This window comes from Nycticebus coucang, chromosome 10 (genome assembly GCF_027406575.1).
Source record: "Nycticebus coucang isolate mNycCou1 chromosome 10, mNycCou1.pri, whole genome shotgun sequence".
Classification (NCBI taxonomy): domain Eukaryota; kingdom Metazoa; phylum Chordata; class Mammalia; order Primates; family Lorisidae; genus Nycticebus; species Nycticebus coucang.
Genome location: NC_069789.1, coordinates 23,394,877 through 23,416,421, shown reverse-complemented (window position 1 = coordinate 23,416,421; position 21,545 = coordinate 23,394,877). Strand labels below are relative to the sequence as shown.

General features: G+C 36.7%; 1 protein-coding gene across 3 annotated transcripts in view; it reads right to left on the bottom strand.

Annotated features, from left to right (window-relative positions):
* The window catches only part of RYR2 (ryanodine receptor 2), an 830,565-nt gene that overhangs the window by 180,203 nt on the left and 628,817 nt on the right, over window positions 1-21,545 (bottom strand). For all 3 annotated transcript variants that reach the window (XM_053605591.1, XM_053605592.1, XM_053605593.1), the window contains exons 47-54: window positions 18,261-18,430; window positions 16,825-17,045; window positions 15,911-16,001; window positions 13,191-13,331; window positions 11,615-11,778; window positions 9,345-9,423; window positions 7,716-7,805; window positions 6,219-6,356 (exon numbers count right to left, since the gene is read on the bottom strand). In XM_053605591.1, coding sequence (XP_053461566.1) covers window positions 6,219-6,356; window positions 7,716-7,805; window positions 9,345-9,423; window positions 11,615-11,778; window positions 13,191-13,331; window positions 15,911-16,001; window positions 16,825-17,045; window positions 18,261-18,430 — 1,094 coding nt within the window. The remainder of the gene's footprint in view (window positions 1-6,218; window positions 6,357-7,715; window positions 7,806-9,344; window positions 9,424-11,614; window positions 11,779-13,190; window positions 13,332-15,910; window positions 16,002-16,824; window positions 17,046-18,260; window positions 18,431-21,545) is intronic.

The window sequence follows — 21,545 nt, the reverse complement described above, 5'->3', positions numbered from 1 at the left end:
CTTGAAGCTAAATGAAGAATTTTGGGTGGGTGGGACCTAGTTAACCAAGTTGGTGCTACTCCTGTAAAATATAACTTTAGGTCTGTGAACTCATGATCTCTAGCCCATGAATGAGCCCCCCCAAAGATGAGGATCCCTATCACAGAACAATACACACCATACTGCTACAAGCGTCATTAGACTACCAGAAGCCATATCATCGTGAGTAAAGTAAGAGTTAATAGTTATAGATACAGGGCAAAGAAAATTGGATTTATGGGACAACTCAGGTAACCCACAACTAATGAAACCAGGCCAGTCTATCTGAAGGCCTAAGGAAACTGTGGGAATCCTTACAGAGAAATGTGGGAGGAGTTGGGATGAAAGTACTTACAGTGATGCAATGCCTTGGTGTGGGGTTCCTCTCCCTTGCAAGGGGGGGGACCTTTTTCCACTCTCTGGAGAAGTCTATGATTATTTCTGCTTTACTTTAAACAAAATATACTCCTTTATTTCTTTTTTTCATTTTAAATAAACTCTGCTCCTATTCTGCTATGGTGGAGTTCCCACTGCCTCATTTCCACTCCCCCAATCTTGCTCTCCTCATTGACTCAGCCAAACTTGCTAGGTCTGGTAGGCGAATGGAACCAGGTGCACTGGACGCCTCAGAGGTGAACTGTCACCTCTAACATACCCAATGGTGTAGTACATGAACGTTCACTATAGAAAAGTGCCCATCGACCCACGAATGGACTAGCAAATTGTGGTACATGTATACCATGGAATACTATGCAGCCTTAAAGAAAGATGGAGACTTCACCTCTTTCACATTTACATGGATGGAGCTGGAACATATTCTTCTTAGCAAAGTATCTCAGGAATGGAAGAAAAAGTATCCAATGTACTCAGCTCTACTATGAAGCTAAATTATAGCTTTCACATGATGGCTATAACCCAACTATAGCACAAGACTATGGGGAAAGGGCCAAGGAAGGGGAAGGGAGGGAGGAAGTCAGGGTGGAGGGAGGGTAATAGGTGGGGCCACACCTACAGAGCATCTTAGAATGGGTACAGGCGAAACTTACTAAATGCAGAATGCAAATGCTTACATACAGTAACTAAGAAAATGCCATGAAGGCTACGTTGAACAGTTTGATGAGAATATTTCAGATTGTATATGAAACCCGCACATTGTACCCCTTGGTTGCACTAAGGTACACAGCTATGATTTAACAATAAAAATAAATAAATTTAAAAAAAAAGAAATGAGCTCTGCTTCCTGCTTATAAAGCTAAAATTATATCTTGATATAGCAATATTTCATATTAGTATATATTCTTTTTAGAAATGAGTAAACACAGAACTAATAGCAAAATAAAAATATATCCTTTGTGCTTGTAAAATAAAACAGAGACTGAAATACACTATTATTAATAATGGTCTCACAAGCAATCCTCAACTTACTGGTCAGCTTCGACTTTCCCTGGCTTCTGTGTCTTCACCACGCATCGTACAATCACTAGATTAAAATCATGCTTGGTTTTCCATGACCCACACGAGCATGTGGTCCAATGTAAAAGTGTATTCCTACGTTAGCTAAGTTTATTACAGGGGCTTATATGATTAAAATGTAAATTTCAATTGAAAACACTAAAATGTGAATTTAAAAGGATGCCTACATTTTAAAGAGCCTGCAGTGCTTTTGTTATCTAGTTGAGATGGTTAACGCTGCTCCTGGACTATTATATTTACAGAGGCATAAAAATTACAAATTCCATTCTAATTGGATCCTCATTACAATAGTATTTTTTGGTTTACCTGTATTGGTTTATATCTTATGAGTGATGAATATTATCTGCTTCATTTTTTTTTTTAGCTCTCAAACCCTCTCCTTTTCATGGTATTTAGCTGATAACCACACTTCCTATTTCAGTGAATAAAGAAAAGGAAAAAGATCAAATAGGTATTAATTGCCTGTAATCCATTACCTTTCACTTTTAAAATGACCCATTGAGTCACAGCTGTCACTCCTTTCCTCTGCCCCATTCCACGTCCAGCTATGGTCTACTTAGTGCCCAGTTCATGCCCTACCCAACCATGTACCCAACCAAGTACAATGAGGGCAGTCTTAGCAACACCTTCCCTGTTTTAAGATTCTGTTCACCATCTGTTAAATGAGGACGAGGCTTGTTAGATGAAAGTAAAATTGGCCATTAGATGCCTCCTCTGTAAGAGTTCTACAATCATAAACTGCAACCTAACTTAGTACATAAACTAAAAATCTAAGTTAGGAATTTGCCTTTGTAACAAAAGATGGGTCTTAGTAAACACAGCAGCCAAGCTTGACTCAGTCGCAGGCAGCCAACTGTCCAAACCATGTTCAAAGAAGGCAAACGCCAAGATGGAAGCAGCCATCTCTGTACCTCCCTTGCCTTCTGTTTATAAATGTTACCCGGCCACATGGCAGTCCTGAGGTCTCACCCAGCCTGTCCAGGTTCTAGGAGCTGCCAGGTTCTTTACTCAATTAAACTCTGTTAAATTTAATTGGTCTCATCTTTTTCTTTTAACCTAACTAATGCCAGAATCCATGATCTGGATTAATCTCTGATCACTCCTCTTCATCCATTATGACCTGTCAGTTAATCACAAAACGCTTTCTATTCTACTTCAAAAAATACCACTAGGACACATCCTCTTCCCCACACTTCCATTGTCCCTGCTCTAAGTGAGATTCTTAGCATTTTCTGTTTGTTCTTCTGGGTTATTTACAAGATCCTCCCACGGATTTTGCCTTTCAGCCTTGATCTCAACCTTCTCTGGTTCATTCTCTACTCTGTTGTCAGAACTGTACCTCCAAAAATACAGTGCACTTATTTTGTTCTCCTCTGAGTGACAGGCTTTTCCACGGTGCAGCAGGAACCTGCGGGCACAACAACACACGCCATCTTTGATGGCAAAACAATCCCTAATCAGGCGTCCTCAAACTTTCTGAACAAGGGGCCAGTTCACTGTCCCTCAGACCGTTGGAGGTCTGGACTATAGTTTAAAAAACAAACAAACAAAAAAAAAAAAACTATGAACAAATTCCTACGCACACTGCACATATCTTATTTTGAAGTAAAAAAACAAAACGGGAACAAATACAATCACACAGCCTCCTGTGGCCCGCGGGCCGCAGTTTGAGGACCCCTGCATAGTAAAATATAGCAAGTGTATGTCTCAAAACTGATGAAAAAGGGTATTCTATGTACTCTATTTTGTTGAATAAATGAATAAAACAGAGCTGGTATCAGTAACTTTATTTGTTGCCAAAACAGAATTTCCAATATTTAATTTCCTCTGAGACCATGTTCCTTATATAACTGAAATTTACATCCCTTTCACTTTAGATTAAGTTCACGAGGGCAGTTTGAAGAACGTAATGAAATACTTGTTTATTCAGTGACAGTATTTTTATGCTCTTTGTGGCCTGTTTTGCCTCTTCACACAGACAGAAATCAGAAGACTGGGTAGGTCTTACATCATTTCAGGTTACTTGGAATATTCTCCATATTTGACCAAGAAGCTTTAGCAACAACACTAGCCTTGTTAGCAGTCATATATTATTTATCTCATTTAATCTTTAGAACAACTCTAAAGAGTAGATGTTGCTTTTTGCCATTTTAAAATTAGAAAAAATAGAGGCACAAGAAAAGTTATTAAATGATTTTAAAAGTCATATGGCACAGAGATAGCAGAATTGAATTTTGAAATTAAATCTAATTCCAAAGGACTTACTAAAGTTCTTAAAATGGTCCCCAAGGTCTCACAGGCCCTGGCCAAGACGGCAGTACATTTATATCATTCCCTGAGCTCCAACCTCACTGGCTTCGCACCCTTAACTCTCCCACTTTAGCGAGCCTGCACTGCTTGGAGCATTCTTCCTCCAAAGAATACACATGACTCCTCAACTCTTTCAGATGTTTTCTCAATTCATTCAATTTACCTTCTCATTGAAATCTAACCTGAAAACTCCTCATTAAAATTGCAACTCACCTCCAAACACCTGACAATACCCCCCTGCCCATACTTTCAACTGCTTTTTATGCTCTTTTTCATAATATTTATCATATTCTAAGAGTACATAATTCACTTTGTATCTATTTTTACATCCTCTGTTAGAATTGAAACTCCATGAGAAGAGAGATTTTTGTCAATTTTGTTCACCAATCTGAAAACCTTAGAACGGTGGTTTTCAACCTTCCTGATGCCATGAACCTTTAATGCAGTCCAAAGGGGTCGTGACCCACAGGTTGAGAACCCCTGCCTTAGAATAATGCAGAGAACACAAGAGGTGCTCAATAAATACCCATTAAAGGAATGAACGAACCATTACTCTGTCCCTTATTTTAGTTCTAGATGTTCCAAACATATTCCAAATGTTTCATTCCCATCTCTCTCTTATTCCCAGGTTATAAGTCTATTTTTTCATTTGTTTAAATTTTGATCCTACATTTCTAGTACTGAAAAATAAGACAGAAAACAAGGAATTGGAAATTGGGGTTAAGGAGGTAACTGCTGAGAACCTGTGAGATGTGCCTGTGATTGCCAGAAATGCTCTTTGGTGCTGACTTTAGTACCTAATCACTACCAAGGAATGCAGCAAAGTCGACCCATTAACTTCTGTCTACCAGCTTCTTCTAACTTCTAATTCTCTCAGCCTTTACACACTCCAGGTACGTTCTATCAAGGTGATACTGATTCATGCCATTAGGTTTATCTCACATATGCAAATTACAAAACCCTGAGTGGTAATCCTCCTGAAATCAACATTCACGTCTTCCTGTGGTGCTCATGGTAAACAAAGGACATTGATAACGCTATTGATTTGCATGAAAATAATAATGAGAAAATTAGGGCTAACCTATAATGAGAAAGTTATGGCTACCGTATAGTAGAGCTCTGAAATTTGACCACCCAAGGGACTGTGACAACAGAGCTGGTCCACATAAGAACTTGGCCTACTGTACTGATAGGTATGTGTGGTGCACGTCCAGTCTAGGACAATTAGGTCAACTGGAGGAGGTGGTCAGTGTAGGGAAGGGTCATCCAGAGAGGTTCTACTGTATTGGCCAGTCATCCTTATAAGTAATTTATAAACATCACAACCAGAACCCCCACGACATTCTTTGAAAGCAAGTACTGTTGGTGGATCTGGAAGTGTAAAAAGGAGAGCAGGAACATGTAACAGAGGGATGGCCTGAAAAAAATGGCTGAAAATTTTCCATCCGTTTAAAACTTCTCTCACTCTTTTTGGAAACTGAGAATTGCATCCCTGCCTAGGCTGTGGTCGGGGAGGGGCAAGGGGATATCTTTTGTTCTTGGCTTACAGAAAGTGGTGCAGCTGAACTGTCTGGATGGAGCACCCCCCTTTCCAGGTAGATGAAGTTCACGGGTTTGTCTTGGCAGAGATGGGACAGTTAGAATCATTGCCTGTAGTCAAACAACAAAAGGCACTCGCTTTTAAAGGTTCTGTTTCTGTTTATATATAGGAAATTTTGTATTTTGGAACAAGAGTCCTTCATTTTTCTTCCTTTGCCAGCAATGTAATAAACTTCTCTTCCTTTTCTCCTGAAACCATGTGCCTGCTCTTCTGATGGAGCTTGGGGGACAAATGCTGAGCTTTTGGTAAGAAAAGCTATGCTTACTTTTGCCATCTTGAGCACTGAGGCTCTTTGGCTACAGTCTTGCTATGTTAGCTGACTCCCTTGTCATAGCCCCTGCAAATAGGTCCTCTGTGCTCTTGCTTGGCCTGTCTGGTCACAGATCTTTGCTGTGCTTCTAGAAGGGTACTTACATGGTACATCCTGCAGGTTCCATATGTGGATGGACTCTGTCTGAACACGCCATTGTTCCCTAGCAATCAGCCCTCAGACCTGACTAGAAATGACAAGAAAGCTCTCCAGACAACCTAACTGTATTGAAACTTTGTTGGTAAAACTTGAAGACCTTACAATTAACTTGGTACTTTATTCTATACTAGCCAGTAAAAGTAAGGCTTGCTATATAAACCCCAGGACCTTTAATCCTGATTGAACCTTACTTAAAACTAAAGAAAAGTATGTTTTTCTCTCCCTTCTAAAATTTTCTTAGTCTTCGTAATCTTTGCATTATTTGTTTAGAAAAACCTAACAATCAGATTAAAATGAAAATTATTTAGTAACTAAACTAAATAACTGGATCACCACAGTAATTCTTACCTGGCTTGTCTGAGAAATCCGGCGAGTCCGGTTATAAAGGGCCATGCTGTCTCCTTCCCGGGTCCTTTCAATTCTCCAACCCCAAGCCAGCATAGTTTTCAAAGACTCTTTGATTGGCCAACGATAAATTTCCTTTTCCTAGAGAAACAAAAGAAAAAAACAAAGAACAGGGACATAAGGAACCTAAATGAAAATTTAAAATATTTAATGCTTTGTTCTAAAATAGACCACTTTCACTTTTTAAAAAATGATTAGCATAGCTTACTTAAAAATACAAAAAGGAAAGTAAAATTCTACAAAGCAGAGTGCGAGTTGAGATCTAGTTTTACTAATGCTACTGACACAGAGCCTCACTTATGATATAGCATAGAAATCAATTTCCTTTAGCTTCTCAGTTCCTGGGACCTTACACAGAAACTTAAAAGGGGAAATGCTATCAGGAAGAAGTGCCAGCTTGTGTGATACACATGTGACTCACAAGGCAGTAAAATTCTTTTCACTTAATTTGTCAAGATAGTCATTTCCCCCCAAAGAAGCAAAATATATAAAAACTTATCAAAATAAGTACTTTTTTGTTTGTTTGGTTGTTTGAGACAGAGTCTCATTCTGTGCCCTGGGTAGAGTACCATGGCCTTCTAGCTCACAGCGACCTCAAACTCTTGGGCTCAAGTGATCCTCCTGCCTCAGTCTCCCGAGTACTGGGACTACAGATGCCTCCCACAATGCCTATCTAGTTTTTCTATTTTTAGTAGAGACAGGGTCTTGCTCTTGTTCAGGCTGGTCTCGAACTCCTGAGCTCTGGCTACCCACCTGCCTTGGTCTCCCAGAGTGCCAGGATTACAGGCATAAGCCACCAAGCCCAGCCTCAAAATAAGTACATTCATAAAACATTACTTTATTACCCATCAAGAAACTGTTAAGCACCGGGCTCAGTGGCTCATGCCTATAATCCTAGCACTCTTGGAGGCTGAGGTGGGTAGATTGCTTGAGCTCACAAGTTCAAGACCAGCCTGAGCAAAAGCAAGACCCTGTCTCTACTAAAAGTAGAAAAACTGATGCAAAAGGATCACTTGAGCCTGAGTTGGAGGTTGCTGTGAGCTATGACGCCATGGCACTCCACCCAGGGTGACAGCTTGAGAATCTGTCTCAAAAAAATAAAATAAAATAAAATAAAATTTTAAAATTTTCTATTTTAAAATAAATTAAAATAGAAACTGATAAGCATTATGAGAAATGTTTTCTAAAGTCCTTAAAAGTATGAGCAAAGTATAAAACCAAAAAAGGAAAGGAAAAATAGAAGGAGAAATGAGAACAACCACAGAAATAGTGACAGAAAATAAGAATGGAAAGAAAATACAAATTATAAGATAAATAAAAGGACCTTTGAGCAAGGTAAAAATAGGAAATATAAAGTAAAGAAGACATTTTAATAAAAAAAGTATAGCAAAGAAAAAAGTTTCCAAAAAACTTAAAACCTTATAAACAAAAAATCCTCACCTTTTCAGATAATAGTTTATATGGCTTCATTAATGGTTGAACCTTGGAGGAGTCTGAATATATTTCTCCATAAATCCATCCATTTGCCAACTAAGAAAACACAAACATCAAAGATTGTTTTATATGTATTCATTTTAGAGAGTGGAAGTGTGGATATGTTTGTGTTGTTTGATAAAGTTAACTTAAAATGAACCAACATAAGAATTCAGGTTTAAATTTTATTCAGCCTAAGTGAATACAAAGATTTCTATCTTAATCAATGTTATTGTCAGTAATCATCTGGAAAAAAGTCTTTTTATTATCCTGAGTTATGGTGTACTCTTTCTACCTTAAACAGACCCGGGTCTCTGATTATGCTAAAAAGCACGCCCCCAGGAGGAGGACACAGGGATACAAGGTCCGATGATCTTTGTTCTGACTCGTGTGGGACCTTGCCTGTGCAGCTTGCATGGGAAACACTTGTTTTAAACAGGTGAACTGGAGTATTCATCTCAGAGGCTTCCCTAAAGAATGATACTTGTTTTGCCGACTGTTGCATCCAATGATCTCCCACATGTTCATTCCATTATTCTGGTCCTGCCCACACAACACCATTTCCATGTCATTTGAGGTCTGCATATGGAATCTGGATAATGACACTGATTCCATCGTGAGTCCACCTGTTTGGTACTTAATGGAGTCTATATATATAAAATAGACCCTCACTGGCTTACCTAATAAATCAATTGATTACTGGACAAAGAACCACATATTTATCAAAACAAACAAAAAAGAGTTTCTTAGAGGGCGTAAGGAACTGGCTGGCCAGGGCAAAGTCTAAAACTGAACATGACAGCTCTAGCAGGAAGATACTGAGTTGTGTAACACGAATGTCCTTCAGAATGTTTGCTGTTGGATTTTTACTTCCCCTAATTAGTGTGTGCATATTTTAGATTCTTGAACCATCTCAACTCAATTTCTCTGACAAACCTAGTTTAACTATCCTGTCAAATTTGAAATTGGTTCAACTTGCATGTGAATACCAAGGCACAATGCCTACTTTTGAAAATCTCACCATATGTGGGAATTATCTCAAAGATATGGCTACTTTAGTTTCTCATTTGAGTTGTTTTTCTTGGAAACACAAATAAAATATGTCACCTGGCCTACGTAATCTATCTTTAATGAACTGCTGATCTACTTGGTGGTAAGAAATAACAGAAGAGTACAAGGAAGAAAACCATTAAATCTTGATTATGAATTTTCAAGATTTTGTCTAATATAAAACCCCATATAAAACCAAAGTTTCCTTGAAAGGTGAATTCTGAAGCTGGGATCACCACATCTTCCTGCAGTTGCCAGAGAATGTCACTTTTTACCCCCATGAACAATGTGTCTGGAAATACAATTATGATTTCATTAACAGATCTCTCATAATCTTAAAATTATAATTTTTGTGAACACAAATATCCTTATATGTACATGTACATACTTGTGTTAATGGCAGAAGTAGCTAAGTGTTATATTAGCAAATTGTGATTAAATGTTCTTTCCTAATTAACAGAAAGCTCTCACTTTAGAATTTAAGGGAAACTGTCAGGGTCATAAATACTTGAGCAGAGCCCAGTCATGACGTCAATCTGACCTTACCTTGTCCATCGACCATTTGTCGTGGGAGTGCTCTGCATATTTGTTAATGAAGTATTCCAGCTTCTCAGGAATTGTAATGCTATGAAAAAAATAAAGAAAAAAAGCTCTATCTTCACACAATGTATAGGATATCATTTTAATAATTTACTCACAGCTTACGAATACTTAGATCCCATTCAATGCATAACTGTTAAAAAAGTTGTAACAAATTATCATTTTTTTATATTTCAGAATATAAAATAGTCATGCAGATAATGTTCTATCTGCCCATCTTATGCTGAGTCATATATTATTTGTTAAACGACAAAATTAGATACATGTAATTATTATATAAATATTTAAATTAAAATATATTAAAAGATGAGGACAATAGATTATATAAAAGAGAAAAATAAACCCTACGTCAAGATATGGTTAGACTCAATAAGCTTAAAGACACATTTCTGTCCCCATCTCTTCTTAGAAGTCCTTCCTGTGACTTAAGTCTCTTCTACAACAATTATAAATGGAAGAAAGACTGCTGAAACGCATCTGCTCTATTTTTAAGATGTACCAAACTTTTAAATTAATTTCATACTGCTAGTGACGTGTGAATAATTTTAAATATTAACAGTCCATGTATAATATTCTAAATGTCATTAATGTTGACTACAGGGAAAAGTAGTTAACCAACTCACACTTTATGATTTTGATAATATTTACTCTTGAATTCTTTCATGTTTCAATAAATATTGAATCCCTAAACCAGTGTCAAAGGCATGCAACTAATTACCAAGTCTAATGGTAAATGTAAGACTTAGGGATACCAAATACATCTATGTATTTTCTATGAATGGAAAATTAAATATATCTATAATGTTCCATTCATTAATGAATATAACTTACTAAAGCAATTAACTTTAAGAATAAAATGCTAAATAAAACCTGGCATACTAAGGTGATTTACTGTTCTTTTCCAGGAATGTTATTAGTAATCGAATTAAAGGACATATTAAGAAGCAATATATAAAAATTATAATCATGTAGAAATTAATAATATCACCATGTAAATCTGCATCTGTTAAGAAGTCCCCGAAGAGGCAAGGCTAGGTAAATTAATACACATGCCCATAGTTATTAATTGTAGTTAATTAGTTAACACCAAAACCATGACGCTGTTCTGATGTTATTTAAAATCCTGGATTTATACTGTATGTCAACAGGCCACACACTTACCCACGTAGGAATATGAACGTGTGATTTTTGGTTTACTTACTTTGAAAAAGATACAAAAGATCAGTCAGATAAGCCAAATACTGGGGCAGGGGAAGTTAAAGGGGAGTCTTTTCTCCAGGACTGTTATCAAATACCAAACATGCAAATTTAAGGCATTATCAAAGTCATGGTGTGTCACTCAGGTTGAAATTCTGAGTTGGTTATGGACGCTAAACCAGCTGGGGCTGTTCAGAAACCTCAAAGTGGAATTCCCAAGCAAATTCAGAAGCTGTGGATAATCATTACCAATTGTCTACCTTGCTAAAACTGATCTTGCTGAGTCACCCCGGAATCAGTAAGATAAGGTGGCATGAAGACGTGGCTTTCGTGGTCCTATTTGAAGACAGTAACAACAACAAAATGCTGAGACTTCAAACACCTGAAGTACCCACACATTTTATTTGCAGAATAATCTATGCATCTAAGGACATGTGAGGAATTTCATAATGTGGAATAATATTGTTTTAGCTTTAGTCAAACTGTATTCTAACTGCACGCTAAATTTTCCATGAAAATTCGCATTTGCTATTCCCTTCAACCTTGCGCTGTCCTTTCTGATGTGGGACATTAGCTGTTCACCCTGCACCTTGCTGAGAGGTAGTGGTGGGAGAAGTGATTCCCTGTTACTTGTACAAACAGCTTTGCAAAGCTTGCGGGGATCAACCCACCCTACGTGCTATATTGAGCTTGTATAAATAAATATTCTGGGTACATTTTCAACTAAAACTATAACTGATATACATTCTTGATTCTTATGATAGATGTTCCCATGTAGTTATGAACAAAGAGTCCTGATGATGTTAAGAGGATCCTAGAAGGCACATCTTTTCTATTTCTGGTATTAGTATAATCATTATTATTATCATATCATTTGATAAGTTAAAGGGACCCCTATTAAAAGGATACCAATTCAAAGGGGGCATGTATTAGAGAAAGTTCACTTTAGTACCTTATTCAATTTCAGACTTCACACATCATTTACAATAAAAATCTGCTGCAATAGAAAGAGTCCATACTTTGAGGTATCAACAGGTTGTGGGTTAAAGTTCCCTTCAGAATCCATTGATGACTGTTTTTCCATCATACTGACATAATTTGACTCCATGTAGTCTGGAGGCAAAGCTCCCGCAACTGCACTCAGGCAAGGCAGTGCCAGTTTGAAAAGTTCTTGTTCATATTTCTGGGAAACAAATGGAGGACCAAAAAAAAAAAAAAAAAAAAAAAACTATTTTATTATATGTCAAAAGTTATCACCACGGCTGATACAATGTTGTAGAAGGAAGTCTGAATTGCCCTGGGCTAACTTAACTCCCTAATGATTCTTTCTGCAGAAAATGGAACATGGAGCCTGAGTTCTCATAAAACAAATATAATAGAAGCTACAGCTCAATTTACTATGGTTACAACTTCAGGAAAATAAAATCTTGGCACTTCAATATAGAATTTGAAATGATGTCAACTTGAATATTCGAAATTTATAAAATGCCTTTATAACACAAACATAATTTCAATGAGGACTATATTCCTAACACTTAGTTATAGATTATTGCTGTTCTACATTATAATGACTATATGCAAAAAATACATAAAGGATAATACTCCAGAGAGTGAGAAATATTAACTGATCCATGTCGTATTTCAAAGTATAAAAAAAACAAAATTCTGAAGTGAGAAAAAATTCTATAGAAAGTATACATAGTAAAAATTTCTAGGAAAAAGTATTTGTATGTTAATTACATAATTAAATTTTTGGTTATAGATTTTCTTAAAAATAAAAAATAACTGTTTCAATTATCTCATTAGAAATGTTTGATTTTAGGTAAATTTTACAATGCTTCTAAAAATATCTACACATTATTTTTAAAAGATTCTGTTTACCAAGAGAAATTCAGCAAGTAAAAGCAAGAAAATGTAGCCACCAAATGTAATCACAGATACATTTCCCCCTATTATGCAGCAAACTTAAAGTTACACTACGCCACTCATCCTAATATCTATCTGGGAATTTGAACAGATTTTGATTAACTTAGGCCTGAGCATACACAATACAATCCTCAGATTTGTCTTTGAAATTACCACTTTCCAGTCATCTGGAAATGTATGAAGTATTTAATATAAATATGGCAGCTACAAGGGAATACAAAGCAATACTGAAAAGAGGCATTTAAATCTCCATAGCAGCAAATCAAGAGAAGTTAGAAGTCACTGGAATATTATAGTTTTATAATATTTTATATTTTTACAGTCTATGTAATTTCTTCAGGCTTTATAAGATTGCAGATGTGGCCAGGGAAAGTTTGAGTCCAAAAAAGCCCAAATGCACCAGAATTGTGCTAAACTTGGGCATACTTTCCCGAACTACTTAGCATTTTCAATTCCCAAAGAGTGCTATGATCAAAAAGAAAATGCCACCATAATAATTAAGAAAAAATCAATATAAACTGCTTTCTCAATATTTGTTATTGAGAAAAGGGGTGGGGGAGGAAAGCTACGTAAGTTTGGTAGTATTCCTAGTGGAATAGTACCTTACCAAGAACTTAGGACTTTTTATTATTTTATCAATACAAATAAATCCATAAAATATTAAATTACCTTTTGAGACAGGGCATCAAAAATGCCCCAGAACAGTTTTCTTGATAAATGAAGTTCTTCTTCTGAGGCAGCACCAAAATTTCCCCACCCTCCAGGCAAGCAGTAATATTTCCAGCATCTTTCATAGTGATTTGTCAACAGCTGTGTGGGAAAACAATTATAAAAGCAATGAGTAATGGGACATTTTTATATACATTTTTTTCCATTTCCTCTCATGTCGCATTCTAATGCTATGTCGTAAGATCAGCTGAAGTGAAACTGCTCAATCCCATGTGAATTATTTCGGAGAATATTATTACTTTATATATTATATAGATGATCTAACGCATGCCCACATAGAAGAAAAACTCATTTCAACTCAAAATGGAGGGAGGGGTCACAAGGGAGGGGAAGGGGCTGGGTGCTCTCACTGAATGTGCACGGGACGGGGTGCTGGGCACACTTTTTTGGGGGGGCATAAGCACAAGAGGGACTCTACAGAACAAAATCACTATTTTGACCTGGTTGGTTGTACCCTCATAATAGCCCAAAATAAATATACTTTTCTAAATAAATAAGTAAATAAATATTAAATTTAACACTGATCACAACATGAGGACAAAAGGTCCAATTTTACAAATGGCCGTATCTTGAGCAGCATTCTTTATGGTGTAGTTTATATATCCCTCTATATATCCCCAATTTCTCCTTTAGTTGTTGTCAGTTACTCACAATTTTATCAATTGTTATCTCAGAATCTATGTGTAAAACAAAGGGATTGATGTCAGAGTGACCTAGAGGCACAGGGAGTGATTGTTTTTGCTCCTTGTCTGTCTTCAACCATCACAGTTTATGATTTGCCTCAAAACTTGCTTCTCCAAGTTACGCTGCAAAACTGCTCTACTTGAATCCTTTTTTATTTTTTTATTGATAAAAAGATCAATTCATCAAGATGACATAACAATTATAAACATATATGCACCAAACAGCAGGGCTTTAAAATACATGTAACATTGACAAATGAAATTACATAAAAACCAAGCACATGTGTCCATGAAAAAAAAGGATATCCCAAAAAAGTCACCCTAAAGAATGTATTTTCAATGCATATTTCTGAGACTGATGGCAGCCACTATTATCCTAAATAACCATTACAGACAGGGTGCTGCTGGACAGGCCCTGGGGGCCCCATGAGCCCACATGCTGCCATCTGGAGTTGTTTACTCACGTCCAAAGCCTTCTATCATAAAGTTAAGAGACTGGATGCTCCAAAGACCAGTCAAGAACCCAGGGTGCAAACAGCACTTAGTAAAGTAGTGACTAACTATAAATTTAATCTAAAGTAGAAGTGCTTTAAAGTTATAACCACTTTAAGATAGGCAGGTATTGTGCAACCTTGGAACCTATGAGGAGGAATCTGTTTAATGTCTACTATGATACTAATAACACTGCTGATCCTTTTACTGTGAGAGTATAAAAGTAACAAAGAGGAACAGGAGAGCAGAACAGCTCTTTGAAGAGAGAACCTCACTGTTCTCCAGAACTGCTAGCTTTTCTTTTTTTCTTTCTTTTAAATGTCTTTCTTTTATGTCGCCCCTTGAATCATTTCTTTATCTGTATTTCTTTGGTGTTATGGATGCAATTTAATACCTTGCTGAGCATCTAGGCTGCTCCTTAGGTTTTCACCTATGAAATCTGTTTGTTTGGAACTAAATTGTAAGTTCAAAGACAAGGCAGCTCTTTGGATGATTTATTCCTGAACTGTATTTGTCAAATTCAGAAAATGGTCTGTATGAATCAACTATAAGTACTTGGACTCTTTTCTGTGTCTAAGGAAGAAAATAAATTATGAGGATTATTGCTATTAAAGCTGGTTACATATCTTACTATTTAAATATCTCATCTCACTATTCCTTTTAGTTACAAAACATGAACACATCCTCACATGCACACAACTTAGGAACCTCAAACAATGAAATATTTCTAATTCACCTGGCTTAACATTGAAATATCTATGATGTAATAGACTTTTATTGCATAAAATTAAGAACATAAGATTTTTTAGGAATTTTCAAGACAAGAACATTTTATATGACAAAAGCTATTCTAGATAATAGAAACTGTAAAAAAAATTTTAAGCAAGGATGTACTTTACCTAATTCAATAATTTATCTAGACATAGTAAACCAAACCAATACTCATAGAGAAAAATTAATTTTTCTGAATATCCAGGGATGATTAGTGTATGAATGGGACTTTATCATAATCAGAATAGTAAATCTGAACAAAGAAAATATCAGTGGCTTTTCCATATTATGTGACAACTGCAAATGCATTTGAGCCCAAGAAAGTGATATTTGCTAAGTTGTCATGTGATTACTCAGAATTTGTTGTTTTTGGTTCTTTTCCCTTGAGGCTGCTACTACTACTTTAAGTTAGGCTTATTTCCACCTTAATAATATCTTGGCTTATCTTTTCCTTGTGGTCTATTTTCCCCATTGACTTCTATTTCCATTAATTTCCATGGAAATCAACCTTAGGATTCCTATGGCCATTTACTACTTGTTCACCTCAAGTTTCTATTCACAGTTCTATAATGTATACGCTCATTTCAATAATTGGGAGAAATTTTCCACCATCAATCATCAAGCACGATGTATCTAAGAAATGTGCATGTGATTACAGGAAATCAAGTCAAAGGAACCAGTAATCAAATACCTACAAGCATTTCTTATACTTACCTTAAGGGGCATCTTTGCATGCTCATTCAATAATGGAACATCAAATACTAATCTTCTGAGTAAGTGCTGCATCATGGAAGGTCTCAATTGGCTGTGGGAACAAGGTCGATTTTAATAATGAAGAGAAATGTATCTAAATAGGCATTCATATATAAGCCAAGAACATGTATCTTTATTTCCCTTTAAATATTAATTAGGTGTTCCTGGTCCAAAGATTAGTCAAGAGTTATTTAATTTTATGGAAGTTACATTTCTCAACTCAACTCCATCCCTCTGATCTGACAGCTACCCCTCCTTTGCTACAGGAGATAGTTATTTCCCTTCTGTTCCTCATCTTTCTAACCAACTTAAAACTTCAGACCCCACTATCTCCTAAGACCGTCCCCTATGAATGTGGTTTTCCAGATTAGAGGAAATATTCAGCCTTCATCATTGTCACATATAAATATGCTTTGATATTACATTATATATATATTTATATTTAATTAAACCCTTTTCTTCTCTCTTTCTTTTTCTAGAAGAGGAATTAAAATCGTCACACACAGTCAAAACAGTCAAAAGGTACAGAAATTGTTTTCAAAATTCAAAAATAATTTGTCAAAGACCACATAATTATCATAAATACTCCCTCCCTTCCTTCCTCCCCTGCTCCTTCCTTCCTTCTTTCTTTCCTCCCTCCTTCCCTCTTTCCTCCCTCCTTCCCTCCCTTCCTTCCTTTGTCTCAATCTGTTGCCCAGGCCAGAGTACTGTGTTTTCAGCCTAGCTCCACAGCAATCTCAAATTCCTGAGCTGAAGCAATCCTTTGGCCTCAGCTTCCTGGAATGCTAGGATTACAAGCATGAGCTACTGTTCCTGGCCACAAATTCCCTTTCCTAAGAAGAAGAAAGTTGGCATAGAGTCAGTTGCCCACTTACCCACAGATGGAGAGTAAACAAACTTCTATGGAATCCCGTTGTGCTTTGGTAAGTGAGCAGCCCTTAGAAAGTCTGTACACGGTATGGAGTAATGAGTCGATGAGGGAAGCATGGTGCTCTGTGCCAGCAAACAGAGGAGCACATCGAGTTAACAAAGGCAAGACAGCTGTGCAAAGGTACCGATTGAGGGCCAAGGCCATGTCTGTAGCACTCAAAGCAGCCTAAAAAGGAATTAGAGAGAAGAAAGCCATTTATGTTTGAGAGTGGACAACTTTGAAAGGGATGTTGACATATAATTTCACTATCTAGAAAATGACAAAAATATGAAAAATGAGATTGTATTCCTTAGTTATACCTTTAAATGAGGTTCATAGGCTTTCTCACTAAAAGCAATCAATTATCAATTGTCAATAAATAGATTAAAAAGTGAATGAAATGATACCTATTTGTTCAAAAAGCCCAAGAGGTCTGGGTCTATCACAAAATATCAATGATAGCATCAATGTAAGATAAGGACATTAATGATATTAAAGATATGAGTACTTTCATTTGCTAACGGAGGAGACAGGTGCCTATTCTCATAATAGATCAAATATCCATAAGTTCTTCCTGAACTCTATCTATATTTCATATTTCTGGTCACATCTATCAGCATCAATAATCAAAGGTTGATTGTATTACTATCTTATCATCTATACTATTTAGTTTCAGAATTTCAAGTGAACCCAACCAACAACCAAACAAGAGATTTCTGTTCCATTTTTATAATTCTGTTCTCACAGACTTCATGAAAGGGCTCTCATCAGCTCAGGACCTGATTTCTCCTGAAATTAAACAAGGCCCATTTAACTGATAAAATAAATAAATAAATAAATAAATGCAAATGTTACTATAACTCTAATAACATTTGGAACTTCAGCTATTCCTCAAAGTTTCAAAGAACAGAACATTTACACTGATAATGGCAGATTCTCCATTTGGGCCACCCAATGTATAGGATAGACTTTGACCTTTCTGTACCTTAATAAATGAAGACACCAGATGATACTGATCTGGTTTAATGACTCCATTAAACCTTCTTAATACTTTAATTCCTTTTATTGAGAAGTATAATTATTTAGCCAATTTAGAGGTTAATACTGAACAAAGGTTGATGGGAGTCCCTGTGACCTCCAACATTGGAAATATATGAAGCTCTTGTTGATGTCCATAGCACTTTATCAGAATTCTTATCATATTCTCGAGGAAGGAAGTTTCCTGAGCTTGTCAGTATAACTATTCAACAAATTCTTTGAGGACATAGTCTTATTTTGTTTTCTGTTTACCCACAGAAAATGCTTATAGGTACCAATAGCATTTGTTGTCAACATGAATGAATTATCAATAGGTAAAGAAGACTCAACAGAGGTGGAAGGAATCAATTGCTCAATTCATACCGTATCTAAAGAAGCAGCAGCTCGGAGATCTGGCAGAAAGCCAACCTCAAGAAGATGGAGGAGAAAATCTTGAACCTCAATTCCATAGACCCTGTCAAGGAATAAAACCATGGCTGCCTTGTGATCTGGGCAAAACCCCGCAGACATGTCAGGTTCCACCACATTCCCATCTAAAAGAGAGAAGTGAATGTTGGTGTCAATGGCCATGCCACAAGTGGGACGGCTTGTAAAGGGCTTCTTCTCAAACTTCTCATCTTTTAAATTAAATTATCAATGAAATGGTTTCCTATTCTTCTATTACCCTCAACTGAGTACAGAAGTTGGCTAGGGAAATATGGTAATGCAATTAAAATCCAGGGTTATTTAAATGGTATTGGGGCATCCATTTGTTAGTCTTGTACCAGATACTTAGAAGAAACAAGATATTCAAAATTTACCCCTAAAACTAGGACTGAATGAACACTTCAAATGTCAAGTAGGAATTTTTACCCTTTTCAAAAAGGATAATCTCTTTGAAACATTAATAAAGCTCATGTGCCTCTATGTGATAATCTTAATACATTTATATTTTCATGGTTTAGAACAATAACAAATGAGGAAACCAGTAAATATTTTTCATTAATCAAAATAGCATTCAACAACATTTAAAACATATCTGAAGGGCACACTTATACAAAATTTTGACTTAAAATATACACAATTAAAATTATGTAACCAAAACATGTATACTCCAATAATATTCTGAAATAATATATATAAAAACATACTTGAAAGTCATATTATTACCACCATCAGTAGTCAATGCTGATGCCTCTATTAGTGAATTCTTTATAGTCCATAGGTTCACAAATTGAGGACCACTAATATGAAGATTCATGGGATTACGTGACAATTTAAAATACAGAAGAACTGATTTCCTTTCTGTGGGACCACATGATAATTATGCCAAATGGGTATTGATAACACTGTAAAATTTTACAAATCTCACAGAGTTTTTTTTTTTTTTTTGCAGATTTTGGCTGGGGCTGGGGCTGGGTCTGAACCCACCACCCTACTCCTGAGTCACAGGTGCTGCCCACAGTTTTTTGTTTTTTTTTTTTTTTTTTTTTTTTTGAGACAGAGTCTCACTATGTGGCCCTCATTAGAGTACTGTGGCGTCACAGCTCACAGCAACCTCAAAGTATGGGGCTTCAGGGATCCTCTTGCCTCAGCCTCCCAAGTAGCTGGGACTACAGGCGCCCAGCACAACGCCTGGCTATTTTTTTGTTGCAGTTGTCATTGTTTAGCTGGCCCAAGATGGAATCAAACCCACTACCCTCAGCATATGTGGCCGGTGCCGTAACCACTGTACTACGGGTGCTGAGCCCTCACAGAGTTTTTAATATGGATGGAATGTCAAAGACAAACCCTAAGAAAGATGATACATGACTATAATCATCCTGAAAGAAGAAAATTATAACTTTTCTGTTTTCAGTTGTAGTCAGTGAATACATTTTATATTTGAATCATGAAAATAAACAAATAATGATTTAAAAGAATCTAGATCCAAGGTTAATAACAGCTTCCAGCTTCCACCCTATAATTATAATAATATCTAACATAACTTATACTTTCCTTATAAGAATAATAGCCTTTTAATGCGCTGCTGTCAGGAACTGAAGTAGGAATATGACAGACACAATCTCACACACAATCCAACTCTGAAATTGATATTATAATTCTCATTTAATGGATAATGAAAACTGACCTTTAAGTAGGTTAAGTAAACTTGTCCAAAGACACACTCCTAGCAATTGGCAAAGCTGTATTTCACCAATTGAAATCTGATTTAAAATCCAACCAAAGCTGATTTAAATCTTAATGTTAACAGTATGTTATAATTTTCTTTCTTTCTTTTTTTTTTTTTTTTTTTGAGTAGAGCCTCACTCAGTTGCTCTAGGTAGAGAACCATGGCATCATAGCTCACAGCAACCTCAAACTCTTGGGCTCAAGGGATCCTCTTATCTCAGTATCCTGAGTAGCTGGGATTACAGGTACCTGGCACAATGTCTGGCTAGTTTTTTCTATTTTTAGTAGAGATGGGATCTCACTTTGCTCAGGCTGGTCTCAAACTCCTGAGCTTAGGCAATTACCCACCTCAGCCTCCCAGAGTATTAGGATTACAGGCGTGAGCAACTATACCCAGCCAGTATGCTATAATTTTCAATTAAAAACTAGATACAATTCCAGTTCAATTCTTCTAAAAACAACATTTATTACAGGGAATTTAAATTTGTTAGATTCTTTTCTTTTTTCTGGAGACGGGGTCTTACTCTGTTGCCAATGCTAGAAGGCAAGGGCATTATCGGCTCACAGCAACCTCAAACTCCTGGACTCAGGCAATCCTTCTGCCTCAGCACCCCAAGGAGCTGGGACCATAGGAGTGCACCACCATGCTGGGCTCTTTTCTGTCTTTTGTAGAGGCAGGGTCTTGCTATGTTGCCCAGACTGGTGTTGAAGTCCTGGCCTCAACTGAGCTTCCTGCCTAGGCCTCCAAAAGTGCTAGGATTATAAGCGTAAACCACTGCACCCAGCTGGATTCTACTATTTTAACATATAGCTGTGCCTAAGGAAAAGATAAGCCAACTTACAGGTCCTGATGTCAGCTTTGTTTTTAAACATTCAGTCAAGAAGACATTCATTTTAATGAATGCTGCAGCAACAGCTGCTTGTGGCTCAAGACTCACAGATTGGCTGCCCGTTGCTATTTTATTTTTACCATCTCTTTAAACACATTGGAGACCAATAGAGCACTGGGTTTCCTCTGTGGCACCTGCTGTATGCATTCACCTGAAATTACTGCCTCAGACAACGCTTAGGTCTAAGTCTCCCTGGGTGAAGAGTTGCAGGATTAAGTGCTGCTCCTCAAGTTTTCTGAATCACTCCCTCTATCATTATTATTCTGGGGCAAACTCTAAGTCTAGAATTAATATGATAAAAATGTTTGAGGAAGGCCTTAGCAAAGACTGAGAGGGGACAATACCAGTCTTTAGAGTCAAACCTCACATGCTAAATACAGAACATATATCTGTTATTCCTGCTGCTTCATAATGTCTACAGACCAACTTAACCGTCATTGAAGCAGAGGAAGAAATATTGATAGCACATACCTCACTTCTGCAGTGAATGCATAGCCACAATAAAGTTAAATGTTTAGCCACAGTAATAAAAACATATAAAAGTTTCTGTTGGGGGCGCCTGTGGCTCAAAGGAGTAGGGTGCCGGCCCCATATGCCGGAGGTGGCG